Here is a 17,639-nt window from a genome sequence, read left to right on the forward strand (position 1 = left end):
ATTCCAGCAACCGTTCCTTATATGCTTTAGCCTCCAGTCCCCTAATCATCTTTGTTGCTCTTCTCTGTACTCTTTCTAGAGTCTCAACATCTTTTTTACATCGTGGTGACCAAAACTGGATGCAGTATTCCAAGTGTGGCCTTACCAAGGCATTGTAAAGTGGTATTAACACTTCACGTGATCTTGATTTTATCCCTCTGTTAATGCAGCCTAGCACTGTGTTGGCCTTTTTGGCAGCTGCAGCACACTGCTGGCTCATATTTAAGTGATTGTCCACTAGGACTCCGAGGTCCCTCTCACAGTTACTACTATTGAGCAAAGTACCCCCTATATTATACCTGTACATTTGGTTTTTCTTGCCTAAATGTAGAACCTTGCTTTTTTCACCATTGAATTTCATTTTGTTAGATAGTGCCAATGTTCAAGTCTGTCCAGATCCTTCTGTATCTTAACAGAATGGTTGTAGTGAAAGGTTGTAGAATGAGGAATACCTGTAAGCAATGGTTTAATGTAGATTGTTAGTGAATTTTATAATATTTTTGCTTGTATTGAAAAATAAGAGTGTCGGAAAGACTAATAGTCTGATGCTTACTGGTATTTCTTTTACAATGGCAAGGGTTTATTGTTTTATTTGCTATTTTGAGCTTAGTGTCTTTTTCACTATTTTATTGTGATCACTGAGGAGCAGTGAAAGCAAAAGCCTTTCCAGATGGAGAAACCACTATAGTTGGAAAGAAAGATTATTTAAATGTTGTTTAGACAATTTGAGAAGATTTGTTCTTTCCAACTTTATCAGAAATATACTAACCTTTAATTAGAATGTTTGTCAAGTACATTTCTCTAATTCTTCTGTCTTGGTTGCATATTGTCTCTAATTAGTGCTTCAGTTTGAAATTGGTGAGTAGCAATCTTACTGGCCTCATCACCAGTTTTCCCAGTTGATTTGTCACTTTTCTCCATCCTTCAAGTTTGATGTCAGTTAGCAGACTTATATCTAGTCATTCTTTTTGTTTTCTTTCATAAGGAGCCAAATTTTAAAATCTTGATGACAACCCCCCACCCCCATATTTAACTCTGCAATTATAACATTGCAGATGTGTTTTTGCTGACAGTCACTTTGAATGAGGTTTTCTCCTTCCCCCACTAATATCTAAGTTTGGTGTTTGGCTTTTTTTTTTTTTGGTTTTTAGCATACTGCCTTAACTATATTATTAATGGCTGCATTATAGATGGCTCTCCTTTTTAATCTCCTGTGCAAGGACCATCTTTTAAAACAAGTTATATTTTTTTTTAAAAAAATACTTATTTAGGAGCAAGTTCAACTTATGGCTAAAATCTAAGTTGGGTTTCTTTTTTGTTTTTTAATTTAGTTCATTTAACTGGTCCCATTTTTTCTTTACTGGGGGGTATTGCTGTAATGCTATGCATCAGATAACAATCCAGAAACTGACTTTTGGTAGCCTTACTACGTATGCACTATTGAACATGTTTCCGTTTGGCAGATTTATACACTGCCATTTATTCTTGCAACATGTGAACAATAAGCTCATTTAAATGTCAATACCCTTGCCTCATGTTCTCCCTAAACAAAACAGATTACTTGCAGTCTTCAAATTAGAATTTCTTAAAATACCAGTTTTTTATATATTCTTCACCTAGAACAATGGAAAAGAATCTTTCATTAAATTCCATTAATTCTTAATAAACCCTCACCTCATCTTAGCCTCAATTATCTGCAGAAAACGATCACTTCATTAACATCATGGTAAAATTGTATAATGAATACATAAACCTACAGATTGATGTGCATGTCTATATACTTCCAACTTCTACTCAAAAGTCATCAGCAAATCGAGTAAGTGTAACCAGGCTCTATATTTCAACTATATTTGTTCTTTCACACTTGATAAAGATATCAAGATTGAATTCATGAGATTAAAATACCCATCTAACAAGATCAATAGGTAAATCAAATAGAGCCAGATCAATCCACAGGAAGGACCCATTAAAAACAACACAAAAACAAAACAGAACACCATTTGTTGTTACCTTGTTGAATTGTTAAATTCACAATTCAAGCCCCTCAGAGCATTATTCATAAGCTATAATAGCCTGAACTATGCTTATACACATACACATATGCACATATTGAGCAGGAGGTACCCACAAAAAATGAAAGGATTGGGATAAAAAATTAATTAAATACAAGTAATTAAAATTAATTTGCTGCAAAATAAGATACCCCATTTAAAAAATGAATTATTTTTCCTACCTGTATAGAGGTTTCTACCCATTTAATCAGATCCAACGGATTGGGCATGCTGCAGATCCCGCCGGCCTTTCTAGTGGTGGAAGCAGAAGAAGGGCTTTTTCTGCTGTAGCCTCTGCCTTATGGAATATTCTCCCCTCAGAGATTACAGATTATCTGTTGGCTTTTCACACAGCTTTAAAAACCAGGCTACGAACCCAGCCTAGGCCTTGGAATGTGTGAAGGACCCCATTACTTGACCTTACTATTAATCGATCATCACAATTGCTGTTTATACTTATTTATTTTGTGGATGTTTTATGTCTTTTAAATTGTTTAAAATGTTTTAGAATAAATGAATAAATATGCACTTTTGTGGTTTGATAGAATATTGTCACCCTTAGAAAATATTAGACTATTAAATATAGCATACACTGTATTAAAAAGATGATACTGTACATAATAATAAGAACATCAGACTGATTGAATATCTTGGTAGGCATGCCTAAAACAGTGATAAAGAGAATGACAACATTGCAACATAAAAACTGATATTGGAAGCTGTTGCCATTCCAGTGTCCAATCTGGTCCATGTCTCTCTGCCATTTAGCCATGTTCAAACAAATTTTCAGAATTGTTTGATCAGTGAGATTGGAAACATAATGCCAGATTCTCACTTGATCTATCTATGAAAATGTATAAATGAAAAAATGTACTTTTATACTGACCCTTTAGCTAGAAATCCTCCCTGAACATGTTTTAAAAGATTTTTAATTTTGGCTATTTTACCAATAACTATACTCACAATTTTCTTTTAAAGAAGAATTACCTATTGAAAACCAAGATTGACACAAATATAAAGAATGAAACTATTCAAGCACTTTTTAACAGTTAGAAAAGTGATTCATAAAGGTAATGATTATCTACATTTGCCTAAGACTGGCTAGAAATGTGAGAATTCAGGCCATGGTTAAGCCTGCTTGGGTGTGGAAATGGGTCACTAAGGAAATTGGTTTTTATCAAACCGAAAGATGGTAAAGAGAAAAATGTAAGCACAAGGGTTTTATAGGTGGAAATTTTTTTAAGATGCCGCAAGCAGTTTTGTCTTCTGTTGATGTGGAGGAATATACAAATGGACTTGAAGAAAATAAGCAATAACTATTGGGAAGACTTCAACAGGAAAAGGGGAAGATGTGAGAAAGGAACTCAAGAGTGTTCTCCCTTGATTTTCTTTGATTTAAGAAAGAGGGAAGAAACAACATTGTCAGGCTTTAAAGATTTTGTTGTTATGGCCTGGATCAATAAAGTAGATTTTTTGTATGTCTTGTGGTGCCTGTTTCTTGACCTGGTGTATCTCAAAGGGCTGACACTTGATATGCAAGCTTTAACAAATATGATTATCTCAGCACCTGAATAATGTGATGAATGTATATCTTTAGCTGAAATGTTTTTGGCAGACAAACTTCCAAGAAAAAGTCTGTTTTGGCAAATTTCTCTCTTTGGCGAATGTTTTCTTTAAATTGTGGTCTTTTTCTTTGTAAGATAATTATGTTACATGTTTATATACTTAAAAATTACTGAAAATTACTGAAAATTACTGAAACTGAATGGGCTCTGAGGTAATATTGATTTGAAATGGGTACGTCACACAACACTTGGAGAAGAGTGGGTTGATTATTTAGTGTGTAATACAGTTACACCCTTCCACCCAAACATTACAAAGGACAGGATTTCCCTTAGAGGAGGAAAGATTCTGACAAAAGTATAAGGAAATGTCCTTTCTACTGAAAAAAGCTACAAAGAGAATTGCAAAAAGGAAAAATACTTTTCTAACATGAATGTAGTTAAAGAAGAAATTCTTGTGACCAAAGCATTGCTTTTGGTGTCGGCATAAACTTTAATATGATAGATATATATTAAGTTATATTAACTTCAATCAGCACGTCCCTTTGCAGTTAACATTTCACTTTCATGGTCTATTCAAGTATATTTTGAGACAGATTTGAACAATTACTCCTTTGTGTTTCTGTTCAGAGTTAAAATTGAATATTTGCAGTAGATTTAAACCAGAATATTTTTTCTCATGTCAGACATATAACTTAGTACAATGTGCAAAAGATGGTAAGCATATTTTAAACCAGTCATTGTTTGATTGCTAAAAATCAAACTAGCTAGAAAGAATAGAGGAAGAAAAAAATGCTGATCTTTTTCCTGACCTGATAGAGGGGCTTTAGTTCTTATTTCTCTCCTTACTGTACCCTGGTAGATTAGCTGTTGCATGACAGCTGAGAAAGAGACAATCTGGTGGAGCCTAACTCTTGGAAGAGTTAATGATGGTTATCAATTTGTTGATGGAAAATGGCTGCTGGAAATAGAAAAATAAAAATGCAAAAATTAATAAATTCACTGTTAAAATAACAATGACTGTGTGTATGCTGTTCTTAGTATGAAAATAAACATAGTATAAAAAGACAATTAACTATTGTTTCAATCAAATGATTATATGGTTGAAATATCCAACTGTTTTTTGCATATACTTTGATCCCCCACCCTTTTATAACTACTTTTTTTACAAAGAAACTGTATTGATGGAACAGACAATAACATTTTTAAAGACAGTGATTAAACTAATTATATAAATGTTGATAAATATTAAAGCTGCAGAAATATTTTTCTTTCAGAATGGATTTCTACCTAGCTTGACCATAAAAAATGAAACCCTATGTTAATTATGGTGAGGTTACTGTATTTCATATTAGAATGAAAACTCAGTTTTAAAAAAATACAATGAAATAACTCAATTAGAATGATTTCAAAGTTTCAAATATATTGAAAAAAAGTTTCAGTATAGTTATCTTAAAAAAAAAGTAAAAAAAATCAGATTTGCTGAGAAAATAAATATGTTCCCCCCAAATGTGTTGATAATTTACATATTTGATGGGGTAGAAGTTCAGTATAGATAAAGAACTTTCTTGGCATTTCATCAAGAGTCTTAATAAGATTGATATACCTGGAAAGTATAAAGTATTTGACAGTGAGTCCTAAAGGAAACATCTTAATCATATAATAAAACCTTCATTTTAATATAATATTTAGAATGGTGCTTATTTCAGTGATGTCACTGAAACAGCTAAGTTATCTTAAAATATGGTGGTGTAAAATTTTAAATGCACAGAGAGCTAATTATAAGTGCCATCTGTTAATTTTATTCCTTTTTTTTTTGGCAAAGACCATTATAGAGATATTACATCCGACAAAATGTTATCCTTCAATTATGTACTTCAAACAAATACTTCATTTGTTCAGTGACCTTTTTTGTGTCACAAATACATGAAGTATGACAACTCTTAATGGAGAAATATTTGTGAAATAGTGTTTCTTAAGACATAGTATTTCAAAGACGAAGTATTTCAGCTGCAATAGCACTTTACAATAAAACAAAATGATTAAATCAATCCTTCCTTCCTCCCTCCCTCCCTCCCTCCGTTAGGGTGCACAGTAACATTATGGATGAGCACTTATTACGCTAACTTGCTCTTTAAATGTACATATTTTATCATTATTTCAAGCCACATTTGCGAAGTTAAATATGCATTATATAAATCTGTTTTACTAGTCAGAGAAACTCTTGCACCACTTCTCCTTTTTGGTTTAACTGGGAGTGAGGGTATTCCCATGACAGCATGATCCTGAGTTGTTAGCAGCTATTTGTTGAGAGCATGCAGTGATTCTACTGGTCCAGCTCTGCTATTATGCATGCTAAGCACTACAGAGATAAGTCTGTATGGAAAAAAACAACAACCCTGAAGTATCCATCTGCTCATTTCTGCTACACTGCATTGATGTAAGATTACGCTAATCTCATTGCTTGTCAGGACAGGTTAGTGAAAGCAGGCGTGTGGGTAAGACTTAGCTAGTCTGATTCTATGGAAGATTGTAGACTGCTCCTGTACATGCCATGTTAAGTGTAGCAGAACGGGCTGATTATCAGCCAGCTTTTTGAAATTCAGTCAAAATGCTTTTGTATTTCTAGATTAAAAGTTGTTCTCTTTTTTAAAGTCATTTCCCCCAAACAAATGTATTCTTATCTGTCCAACTATCCAATCTATTTTAGCCATTACCTGCAGTTGCTTGATTTTGTTGTGTATCTATTTTCTGCAATAAATAATAGACATATAGCTTCTGTACATCTTGTGTGACAAAGAGGATCATCCATATTCCGTATTGTAAATTAACATATCCAACCCCCCCCAACCCAATTTTGTTTTTAGGTTGAGATATTAGAAAGTTTAGTTGTGTTGTTACTGACTGACTGACTGACAGTTCTTAACCTTGCAGGTTGAACATCCCATCACAGAATGCATTACCGGTTTGGATCTAGTCCAAGAAATGATCCGTGTTGCTAAGGGATACCCTCTCAGGCACAAGCAGGCTGATATCCCCATCAACGGCTGGGCAGTTGAATGTCGAGTGTATGCGGAGGTAAAAAATAACTGTTAATAGCTGGAAGGAGAATTGCTGTAGAAGAAACTTGTTAGGTATTGGGAGAAGCTAAGATTTCTTTTTGTCTTGTTCCATTCTATGTGCATGAATGGTTTTTCTTTTTCATTCATTTTATAAAATTATTTAGATCAGAGGCAGCTACATAACATATTGGAAAAAAAGATTATAGTGGTATTTCAACATTTCATACAACATTGCTTATTTATGAAAGCAAAGGCAATGTACTGAGCCCTTTTTAAAAAAAAAATGGTCTGAAAAGAAAATGTCGTTGCTGTAGATATTATAGACTATATACCTATAATAAACTATATGGCTAAATATTATAACCAATAGTAGTATTTTTAAAACATCCCTTTTTATTTGGAATTGATCAAGTTAACTTTTATGTATTGTGCCATTGGGATTTGAAGTCAAAAGTTGATTTCTGTTTTACAGTCAGTGTTAGGATAATTTGTTCAGTTCTCTTTATATTGGATAAAACATGTTATTTTTTTCTGTTTACTCTTTTCTTCTGATACAATTTACATGTCTGAGAATTTGAATACAATAATACATACAATAATGTGGAAATTTTATCCATATGTTTGGGTCAAACAGTACAAATTGCATTTATACTGGGATGCATGCCTTAAATATAATAGTGTTATTAATTTACACAGGGTATGATCCTGAAAACCCTGAGTGTTGTGTACAATTCTAGAAGAACTTGTCTGCGGAGTATTACTGTGTGTGCATGTGTGTGTGTGTGTGTGTGAATGTGGTGAATATGCGCCCCTGCTATTGTGCTTTCTTTTAGAAAGATTGCCCTTGCTTTAATAAAGGCACAGCAGGGAGTTTTTAGCTTTAACAAATCTTCCATGACTTGAATGGAAGAAGCAGTTTCATAACCCTACTAAAATAAGTCATTTTGAAAACAAAATATAGTTTGTCCATATTTAAAGTGGAGGAAATGCTTAGTTTCCCAGTGGCTTAACCTTGCTTCTGTGCTTTGTCTTACAAAGTTAATACCACTCTGTCTGTGTTTTGAATTTCATTTCAGGACCCTTACAAATCTTTTGGTCTGCCCTCTATTGGCAGATTGTCTCAATACGAAGAGCCCCTGCAGATCCCAAATGTAAGTAATTCTGTTTTATTATTTCTTATTTTCAAAGCATGAAGAAACCATAGATTTCATATTATTTTGCAGATTTGGAAGACTTCAGGGCTCCTTAAGGCTAGTTGTCCTAAACTATTTCTATAAATCAATGAGGAAGATAGTTAATTATATTAATTAGTGGTAATTAGAAATGAATTGTAGTGTACCCAAACAAACATAAACAAACAAACCACAAAAAGCCATATATATTGGGACGTACATCCAAATAAACTCTTAATAGTCATTCTTTAAAGTGTTGGACTAGCCATGACATAATTCTGGCTTTTATAATGGAATGCTCCTCTTTCTTTAGATTTGAAGCTTTTTCAAAGATGAAAGGCAATTTTCTATACATAATGAAAAGTGCTTTATTATACTGTAGAAAGTTCTTTTAGGAGTTCTTGTTTAATTGGTTGTTACACAAAAGGCAAGTGCATTTCTGTTCTTCAAGGTAGCCAAAATATTAGGTGCATAAGCATGGAATGGTGTTGGCTTTGTGAAATGACAAAGGGGATACTACTGTAAATATGATTATTTACCATTATTAGTTACATGGGGAAAATGGGGAAATGTTATATTCCTAAATTTTAAATTTGGTGAAACTGAATCTAGGATTTATTTGATTTCTAAAATTGTTTTTGCCTGTATGCTTCCTATAGAAGTTTGACTTTTTGTGGGGGGACTTTAAGAATTCTGTGTTTAAAAGCAGAAATACAACATGTAAAGGTTTGCTAAATTCTATATGATATTAAATGGAAGATTTAAACACACACAAACACACGTTACAAAATGTGTCTTAAGCATGTTTAATAAAAACCAAATGAATTAAGGAAGAATTTCCAGTAATTACTCTGGGGGTGGGTTGAGGTTTTTCACTATGGTGTAATAGCTAACAGGATGTCAAATATTTTGCCCTTACAAGTTTTTGCAATTTGCAATATTCTGGACATGAGACCTGTTGAAAGTACAAGTGATAATGGACAAACTCTACCTCCTATGGTCTTTGTCCCACCAAATCTTTCTTCAATTAATGCTGCAGCAGGAGTTTTATGTAATAACATTTGCACTTATGAGCCATCCAGAGAAAGAAAAAAACAATTAAAATACCTTAAATGTTCTGCTTACTGCTGTTATTTGCTTGTGCGAATGTTGCATGTCAGCTAAATGGATCACAAAATAGATAAAGTGATTGGGTGCAAGAGAGTGCATGCTAAGCTTTGTCTATCATTATTGCTGGGAGCAATCAAATTGATGCCAGCAGGACAGTAGATGCGTTGACAGCTGTAATTATGTATCTCCATGGTGATCACTTTTGGCCTGTCATGGAGGCCTGCAAGTCCCCTCCTTTGCAAGCATTTAATCAGATTGGGCTGTCACTTGTCAGGTAGACATGGTGGGTTGGGAGCTGTGCTTAGGGGAGAGGTGAATTGAAAATGAAGGGTGGGAGATGCCTGATAGATTCACATGCTCCATCATGATACTGAGGGAAGAAATTTTAATTATGTTGGACGCCTAAGAGTAATGATTTTTGAGGATTTCATATGAAGTGCCTGGGCCTTTCCCTTTTGGTGTGCTCTCACCACTGTGTTAAAATAGCACTTTTTTTTTTTTTTTTTGCAAATTGTGTTAGTTTATTTTGTTTTTCTTTTTATAAGCAGCAGGGCACTTTTGAAATTAAGAGAATATTCTGCTAGTGGTATGTACCCTATAAATTTATGGCATTAGTACAGTAAACATTTCTTAGTATTTCCCTTATAAAGATTAATCATTTCTTTTATTTCCAAAATTGACCAAAATAGAATTATTTGCCGAAAGAGAAACGTATAGTCAGAGAGGTCTAATGATTAAAATATCAGGTTAGAAGCCAAGAAACTGTGAGTTCTAGTCCTGCCTTAAGCAAGAAAGCCAGTCAACTTGTCTCAGCCCAACCTACTCACAGGGTTGTTGTGGAGAAAATAGGAGAAGAAGGGATATTAGGTATGTTTGCTACTTTGAGTCATTTATAAAAATAACAATGGCAGGATATAAATAAACAATAAATAAAAATAGTACAGACGTACAGTTGCGTTTGGTGATTAGGACTCCAGACTTGCAATGGTTATGGAATGATTTTTTTTTATTTAATGTAAGCTTAATAGAGTTACGTATGGGCTCAGCCTTGCCACAAACGAAGTAACAAAATATATCCTTGTTTATATGAATCATTTTTAAGACCTCTGGCAGCAAACACTTAAAGCAGTGTTCCTCATTATAGGTAATTATCAGCTATGCTCATTTAAGAACATAAGTGGTGCTCTGCTGGCCTATTTAGTCGTCCAGCAAACTCTTCTCAAAGTGGGCAACCAAATACACAAGAAAGCCTAGTAGGCTCTCAGTTGAAAGCCTTCCGAGACAGTCAGAATATCATCAAGGCTAATGGTCATTCAGCTCTCCAAATTCTCCAGCTATCATGATCATTGCTGAGAATTTTGAGAATTGAAATGCACACATCTAGATATTGCTCAGGTTGAGGAGCTCTTGGGGTTAATGCTGGTGCATGAAATGGAGAACTTACTCTTAACCTCAGTGTTGTGATCCTGTGGCAATTCAATTGCATAGATTCATACTTGGCCTTCAGAAAAAGGAGGTGATAGATTTTTCATTCTAAACATTAGTGCTGACCTTTATGTTGATAGGAAACATTATTTTCTTATTATTCTAATAAAATAAACAGGCTTTCTCTGCCTTCACAACTTAAGATGTTAATATATTAAGAACCCTAAAAGCCGTATTGTAAATACAACAAAAATGATTGGTAGTTAAGACCACTGAAATTCAAAAATAGCGTTCACTTTTTAACAGTTTACTTATAATCCTATATTTTTTCCATATCTGGTATGTGTTTATACATGATATTTGCCTTTAAAGTGTCTCAGAGTTTGCTTGATCCTAAACAGAATTAACTACAAAATTATGTTTTTCTCATGCTATGTCCAGAGACTTGAAAATTCTGAAGTTAATAACTAGCTGCTTTTACTGTTAAACTTCATTTTAAATAACCTAGTATTGATTTATATAACATATTTTGGTGTACTTGCATAAATAATATTGTATTTTTCAAAAAACAAATGTACTAACTAAAGGCAATCACAGGAATAAAAACATATGTAGAATATAACAAAATTACTGGCACCGAGTTTTACTATTTTACTGAAATTAGGATTAGATGTAGCATGTTTGCTCAAGACTATATACCATCAGATTGAAAATTGACTATATATTTTCTTTTAAATTGTTTTAAATTTTGATTCTCTGTCAGTTTATTTCAATATATTCTGCAGCTAAGCAAAATAACCACTAGTCTCAGGAAACATTAATAACATCAGCAACTTCCTATTTTTAAAAAGAGATTAGCATAGGAAGCCCTTAAGAAAAAGATTGCACCCTAAAGTTAACAAGGGTTTCTGGAAAAAATAGAACCATTCAGTAAATAAAATTCTTCTTTTACCTGTGTAACAGCACTGTTTTATTATCTGTTACAGTAAATAAGTTACGGTATTTTATATGATCAGTATGGAATCTTAAATAGAATGTAATGTACTGAATGGCATTAAAGGTGTTTTTTCCAAAAGGCAATTGGACTTTCTTGGTTTTTTTTTCTTCAAAAATGTTTTATTTCTCATCCAAGAAGCTTCCATGACCTGGATGAATAAGAATCTCCATAGACATTCAGACATCATGAACAATTTTTTTTCACTTAAAACTTTTAGAAGTTTTCATTTACCTTGCAGTTTAATATTTGCAATTTCTTAATCGCCACAGCCCTGCTATGTTAGCTTGCAAGTAATAGTGCATGTTTGGAACATCAAAGGCATAACTTATTTAAATGATTGCTGCCACGTTGTTGCATAACAAATCTTGTTTCATGAAGAAATATATTCCCTTCTTTTTGGGTTACTCTGGCTTCCTTTTTAATTCTTTAGCTTAGAATTTTTGAAGAGAGATATGTTTATATCAGAAAGTTATTTTGTTCCCTTCCCTTTGTTTTGTTCTTAAAATTCTAATTTTTAAATATATATTCTGTGGTGAAAGTGATGCAGAATATTGAAAGTTAGTTTCCTTTCAAACCTCAGTAGTTGTGCTTGCATATTTTCTCTTCTCCTGTGGAATGAGGATAGTTAAAACCATTGTTCTGATGACTGGGCATTTCTAAGGCATCTTGTTTGTTTTTTAAAGAAGGTGCTTGACAGTTGCTGTTAGAATTAAGAAGCCTGCATTAGTAAATGTGTAATTATAAGGCACAATTCATCTTTTTTTTAATCATGAAAAAATGTGATGTAGTTTTCATAGAGTAAAGCCTATTAGGACATGTCATTTGGATAATAAAGTCATCAGTGTGACCTCATGTGGATATTGTAGACAAGAGGTTCTACATCTGGTCCCTTGATAATTGCCTAAATTAAAATCTAAAAGCCTAACAGCCGTTGGGTTGACCTCTTTCTGCCTTGTTGCAGACAGATGAACTGCTGTTTTATTACAAAAAATTCTTTTCCCCAGGTGAAGATTGAAGGGAGTTTCTAAGCTCCTTTCCCTCAGCCCTCCAAATCCAAATGCAATATTTTTGTGTTATATCTCTTTCATCCATTCAGGTTTAGTTTTTCTTCTCAAAATTATCAGTCTATTAAATTTTCTTGGTTTTTTTTTTAAAGAAAAGTGTATGTGTTGCAGTTAACATGCTTTACAAATTTCAAAAACAAATCTATCAAGGACTTATTCTAGAATTAGTTATTTAATAGTTAATGTTTATTTTTAATGTGCAGCCTGATAAAAAGTAAATAGATTAAAATTATATGAATTAATAACACTAAGTTTTGTTGGTTAATTAACAGTTAGCAGATTCTTCAAACAATTCAGTAGTTACCAGAGGCTTGTATGTGTGTGTGTGTGTTCATGCACACATGCCTTCATACGTCCATGCATTTATCTTTCCCACCCAGTCTGAGACTTTAAAAAAACCTGTTTAAAACTGTAACTTTGCAAAAAATTCTCTGAACATCACTAAAATTGCATACTTGAGAGAAATGCAGGTTTTAGATGAGAGTGAAAAAGAAAAGGAAATGGCTGCATTTGTGAAAGTTAGAAACCGAGAATTAAAAGAGGCTAGTTTATCAGCTCTAAAGTTTCTTTTTGGTATGCCTGAGTATTCTGGAGTAGTAAAATACTGGGTGTAGTAACAAATACATGATATAATTACAGAACACAGATACTTTTTGTGAAAGATGTTGGTAAAATCAATAATAATGTTTTACAGCAATGGTGAATTCCCAAGTGGAGGATTTAAGACTTAAATATCAAAATACAGAGATAAGATTTGTGGAAAACTTTGTCTTATGGCCCACTGCAATAAATGCAACTTTCAAAGAAAAGAATAATGGCCACACTTACTACTACTACTACTAACTAACCCTAACCTCCTCTTTATTATAAAACTAATTTATCTCCATTTGTTCTAGGTTCGTGTTGACAGTGGCATACAGCAAGGAACTGAAATCAGTATTTATTATGATCCCATGATTTCAAAAGTGAGTTAATTTTTTATCCATCGAAATACACATGCTATTCTTAAAAATGTATATATATTGACTAGTGTAATTTCCTCATAAGAAAGCTAAAGAGATTCCTTCTTTTGGTAAAATCTTTGCTATAGTGATCCACTGAAAGTTATTTCATGATGGTTACCTCTTGAAATGTACTTTTGTTTCAGTCTGTGTGTAACAGGATACCATTTCAGTAGAATACATATGTCATGATATAAAATTGTCTCAGGGATGTCATTATTTAAAAAATAGTTTTATTTTGGAATACAAAAATCTTATTTCTTTGTTACTACAAACTTTTAAAATGTGAATTATGAGAAAAATGAGAAAATTAGGCAATTCATCACAGTGTTCTGTGAACATAAATCCTTTTGTCATACTTTTTAGCTTTCAGTTTTTAGTGATATCTGATTTAACTGTGTTTTACACTTTTTAAGTCAAGGTATAAACAAGCCATTATTATCCCCTTTTCTTTATGTCAGTGGTGGTGAACCTATGGCACAGGTGCCAGAGGCGGCACTCGGAGCCCTCTCTGTGGGCACACGTACCGTTGCCCCAGTCTTGCCTCTCCCCGCGACCCCTCCTCACCAGCAGCCCCCCTGGAGGAGAGTCACCCCCAAGCGTGGCCCACACGGAGCAGTGCAGCCAAGGATATGGCAGCCAGGCAGCATAGACAAGACTCTGCCCTCACGCCCCATCGCGCACAGTTGATGCTGCGGGGTGCGGGCAGAGGGCGTGACCGCCATGGTGCTGCTGGGCGATCTGCAGCGGGCCCTGGAGGCGGTGAATGGCCCTGCAGGCAGGCGGGGTGGGGGCGGAGCGGGGCAGGGCCAGTTTTTGGGCACTTGGTCTCTAAAAGGTTTGCCATCACTGCTTTATGTCTTTGATCAAGACACAGTTAAACCCGAACATTTTTAATAAACTGTTAATTCCTATTTATCTACATTGGGACATTATGATTACAAGGTTCTGAAAAGTCACAATCTTGAATCATGATTGTTTTCATAACCTGGTTTGTTTTGTAGTAGTAATTGAAGCGTGCTACTTTGTAAGAGCACTAGTTAGAGCTTTCCATTCTGATTTTTTTTTTTTTATAATTAGGCTGGATGAGAGGACTACTGTGCTACAAAGAAAAAGAACTCTGTTATATCAAGCCAAGGCCCATTGTAGTCCAACAAGTTGTTTCCCACAGTAGCCAAATTAGATTATTGTAGAATGGTCTCAGACAAGAGATAGAGATATACTTCTCACTATTTCCCCTCTACAATTAGTATTTGGAAGCATATTACCTCAGGCCAGGAGTAATATTGCACCTTCAGTAGTGAAAATCCTTGATATATCTGATGTTCATGAATATATCTTGACTCTTTTTAAAACCATCCAAATTATTCGCTATCACCAGACATTTGTAATGAATTCCACAGGTTTGTTTGTTATTAACGCAATTGATATGGTTGCCCATCTCACCAAAGGAACTCTGGATGATTAACCCAGCACAAAATAACTACCCCTCCTCCCCCCCATACATAAAACCTTCAGTGGCAGCTGGGATAAAACCCGGGTTAAATTCTTTTTACTGCCAGAGTTAATTTTACTCTTTTTTGTTGTTGTAATATACTTCCTATTTTCCAGAAGAAAACTTTACAGAAGTTTATTTTGTAACACAAAACTGTAATAGAAGATTTTCCAGAGAATTATGTTGGTCTTTTTGTTAGTATGGTAGATACTTCTTTGTATTGTAGAACAGCGGTCTTTGTTGCTTGGTGGCCTGGCTGGGGGGAGAGGGGAATCAGGCAGTGCGAGTGGTGGCTTGGTACATGCTCATGCGTGCAGTTTGACTTGTGCAAGTGGCAAGTCAGCACTCATATGCACATACACAGCTTGATTGCGCGAGTTGAGCTCCATGCGCACCGCTGCTCAGGCAAGTTGAGCTGTGTGTGCGTTACGTGCATGCTAGCCCACTACTCATGCGGCCTGGTTCCAAACAGGCCATGGCCCGGAAGTGGGCTGCAGTCCTGGGGTTGGGGAACCCTGTTGTAAAATACATTCAGCTGAACCTCATTACCTTATGTTTCAGTTGTCCTCGAGCCATTATAATTCAAAGCATCTCTCTCTTTTGTTTTTGGTTTCTTTTATTTTAATCATCTCTATTTTGAGAAGTTTCACAACTTATATTCAAGTATGACTATATTTGTACCTAGTTAACAACTTCCATGATGTACAAAAACTAGCTATAACATCATTGCAATCAGGATTCCTTATTGGCTTTACAATATCTTACAGTAATGCACAAACACCAGTTAAGTTTTAATTTAGAATTGCATCTTCTTTGCCTGTTTCCAAGATCAATTATTCTAAGGCATGGAATTTGATATTTACTAATTTTATTATTTTTATACTCAAGGTACATGTATTGAAGACATCTGCAATTGAGCAGCAAATTATCAATGTGAAAAGGAAGTAATCTCTCAGGAGGAGAAAATAGAACTAGCAAAACTTTTGGCTTGACAAAAAATTAGTGGAGACAATATAATGCATGAAAGTGGGCAACATTCTGATAGATTTCCAGATGAATGGAACATAAATTTTATAGATATATTAACAGCTATATTGTTAGAGGTATATAATAAATAATTTAATCTTTCTACATTTCTCCTATCATTTTATGTGACCTATATTACAGTATGGGGAAGACCTTTCTGGGTATGCAAGCTACAGATTAGAATCTTGGCTCATAGTGGATGTTTAATTGTAGTACTATCCAGGAAGCCACAGAAAGTAATACCATTGATAATTGCCCATCTCGATTTGGATTTATAAAAAAATAGACAAGCATTTGATAATCCATTCTAGATTGATATTTTAGACACTGCTGTAGATAAATGACTACCAATAGAAAAGAATATTTGTAGCTCAGAGTTGAACTTTGGGGTTCGTAGTGCTCTCTGAGCTTCATGGTTTTCTTGCAGACATTTTATAGTATATAAAAATAGTATATAAAAATAAGAGCAAACCTCACTCCCTTCTACCATTGATGAGGTTACCTGATTTGGTAATAAAACGTCTGCAAGAAAACCACGAAGCTCAGAAAGCACCAAGGGCCCCACAGATAAATTCGTACGTAGAAATTTGCCCCAAATGTTAATATATCCAGTCAGAGTATAAATAAAGTCCCAGATAAAGATTTATTCTTTTACAAGCCTCTGAAAATACTTTCACTCTTTCAGAATCACTCTCAACATTTTGATCAGGCATGATCACTAATTTAAAATTGTGACCAGATATTGACTTTATCAAAGAATTAGATTTTCTACTGTTTTCTAATATGTTAGATTTTATATCATCTTTGAAGATGATATAAGAAGAAATTCCACAAATTCCCTTCCCTTACTTTCTGTTGAGTTGTATCCAGAATTGTCTCTGTTTCACTGAATCTTTCTGCTTTACCAGATTTCTCTTACACCCACAGAATCTGTGTTCTATTCTGTGGCTCAGTTCTCTAATTCCCCACTCCCCACCCTGCCAGCTTGCTTGGTCTTCTGGCATTAGCATGTGGCTCAGCGAAGGGTATCTTTTTTTAAACAAAATTCTTTCAATTTCCTATGTGATATTCCCAATGTTTATTGGTAGGATGGGATTATTGGGTGCACCTTAATTTTATTTTAAGCACAAACACAAATAAAAAAAATACCATCTCCTCCAGTCTCAACCTAACAACATCAGTATCACTTCCAATCCATTGTGTCTTTTGCTGTCCTACTACATACTGCACCCTCAAAAAAGTTGGGATTGTTCTTTACTGTTTTATCACATGAGTGGTCAGAAATCATGTAACTATCAATTCTATGGATGCCTGTTTGTCAGAAGTTAATAAATGGTCTCGTAAAATTACCAGATGTAGAGTGCGGTATAGTACTGTAGTAGTATGTTTGAACTGTATCCTGCAAGTACTTAGGGAAAAAAACTAGAAATATGTATATAATGTACGTTTTAAATATCAGGTTCCTAATTTGGAATAAAATTAATGAGATACAGTGTGCAGTGAGGGTTGTATGTTGTCATGCCTTCATTTGGCAAAGATACTAGACAAAATTCTGATTTAACAGAAATCATAAAGGTTGAGGAGTAAACGTATGTATTGAAACTTCATAATATTAAAAAGGAATTACGAAATAGG

The 17,639-nt window shown here is 34.3% G+C and overlaps 1 protein-coding gene across 1 annotated transcript in view; it reads left to right on the plus strand.

Annotated features, from left to right (window-relative positions):
* The window catches only part of PCCA (propionyl-CoA carboxylase subunit alpha), a 233,974-nt gene that overhangs the window by 87,953 nt on the left and 128,382 nt on the right, over positions 1 to 17,639 (plus strand). The window contains exons 13-15 of the mRNA XM_015827965.1: positions 6,587 to 6,730; positions 7,791 to 7,865; positions 13,379 to 13,447. Of these exons, the coding sequence (XP_015683451.1) occupies positions 6,587 to 6,730; positions 7,791 to 7,865; positions 13,379 to 13,447 (288 nt within the window). The remainder of the gene's footprint in view (positions 1 to 6,586; positions 6,731 to 7,790; positions 7,866 to 13,378; positions 13,448 to 17,639) is intronic.

Source organism: Protobothrops mucrosquamatus, unplaced genomic scaffold, assembly GCF_001527695.2.
Source record: "Protobothrops mucrosquamatus isolate PMUCROS unplaced genomic scaffold, P.Mucros_1.0 scaffold_218, whole genome shotgun sequence".
Lineage (NCBI taxonomy): Eukaryota > Metazoa > Chordata > Lepidosauria > Squamata > Viperidae > Protobothrops > Protobothrops mucrosquamatus.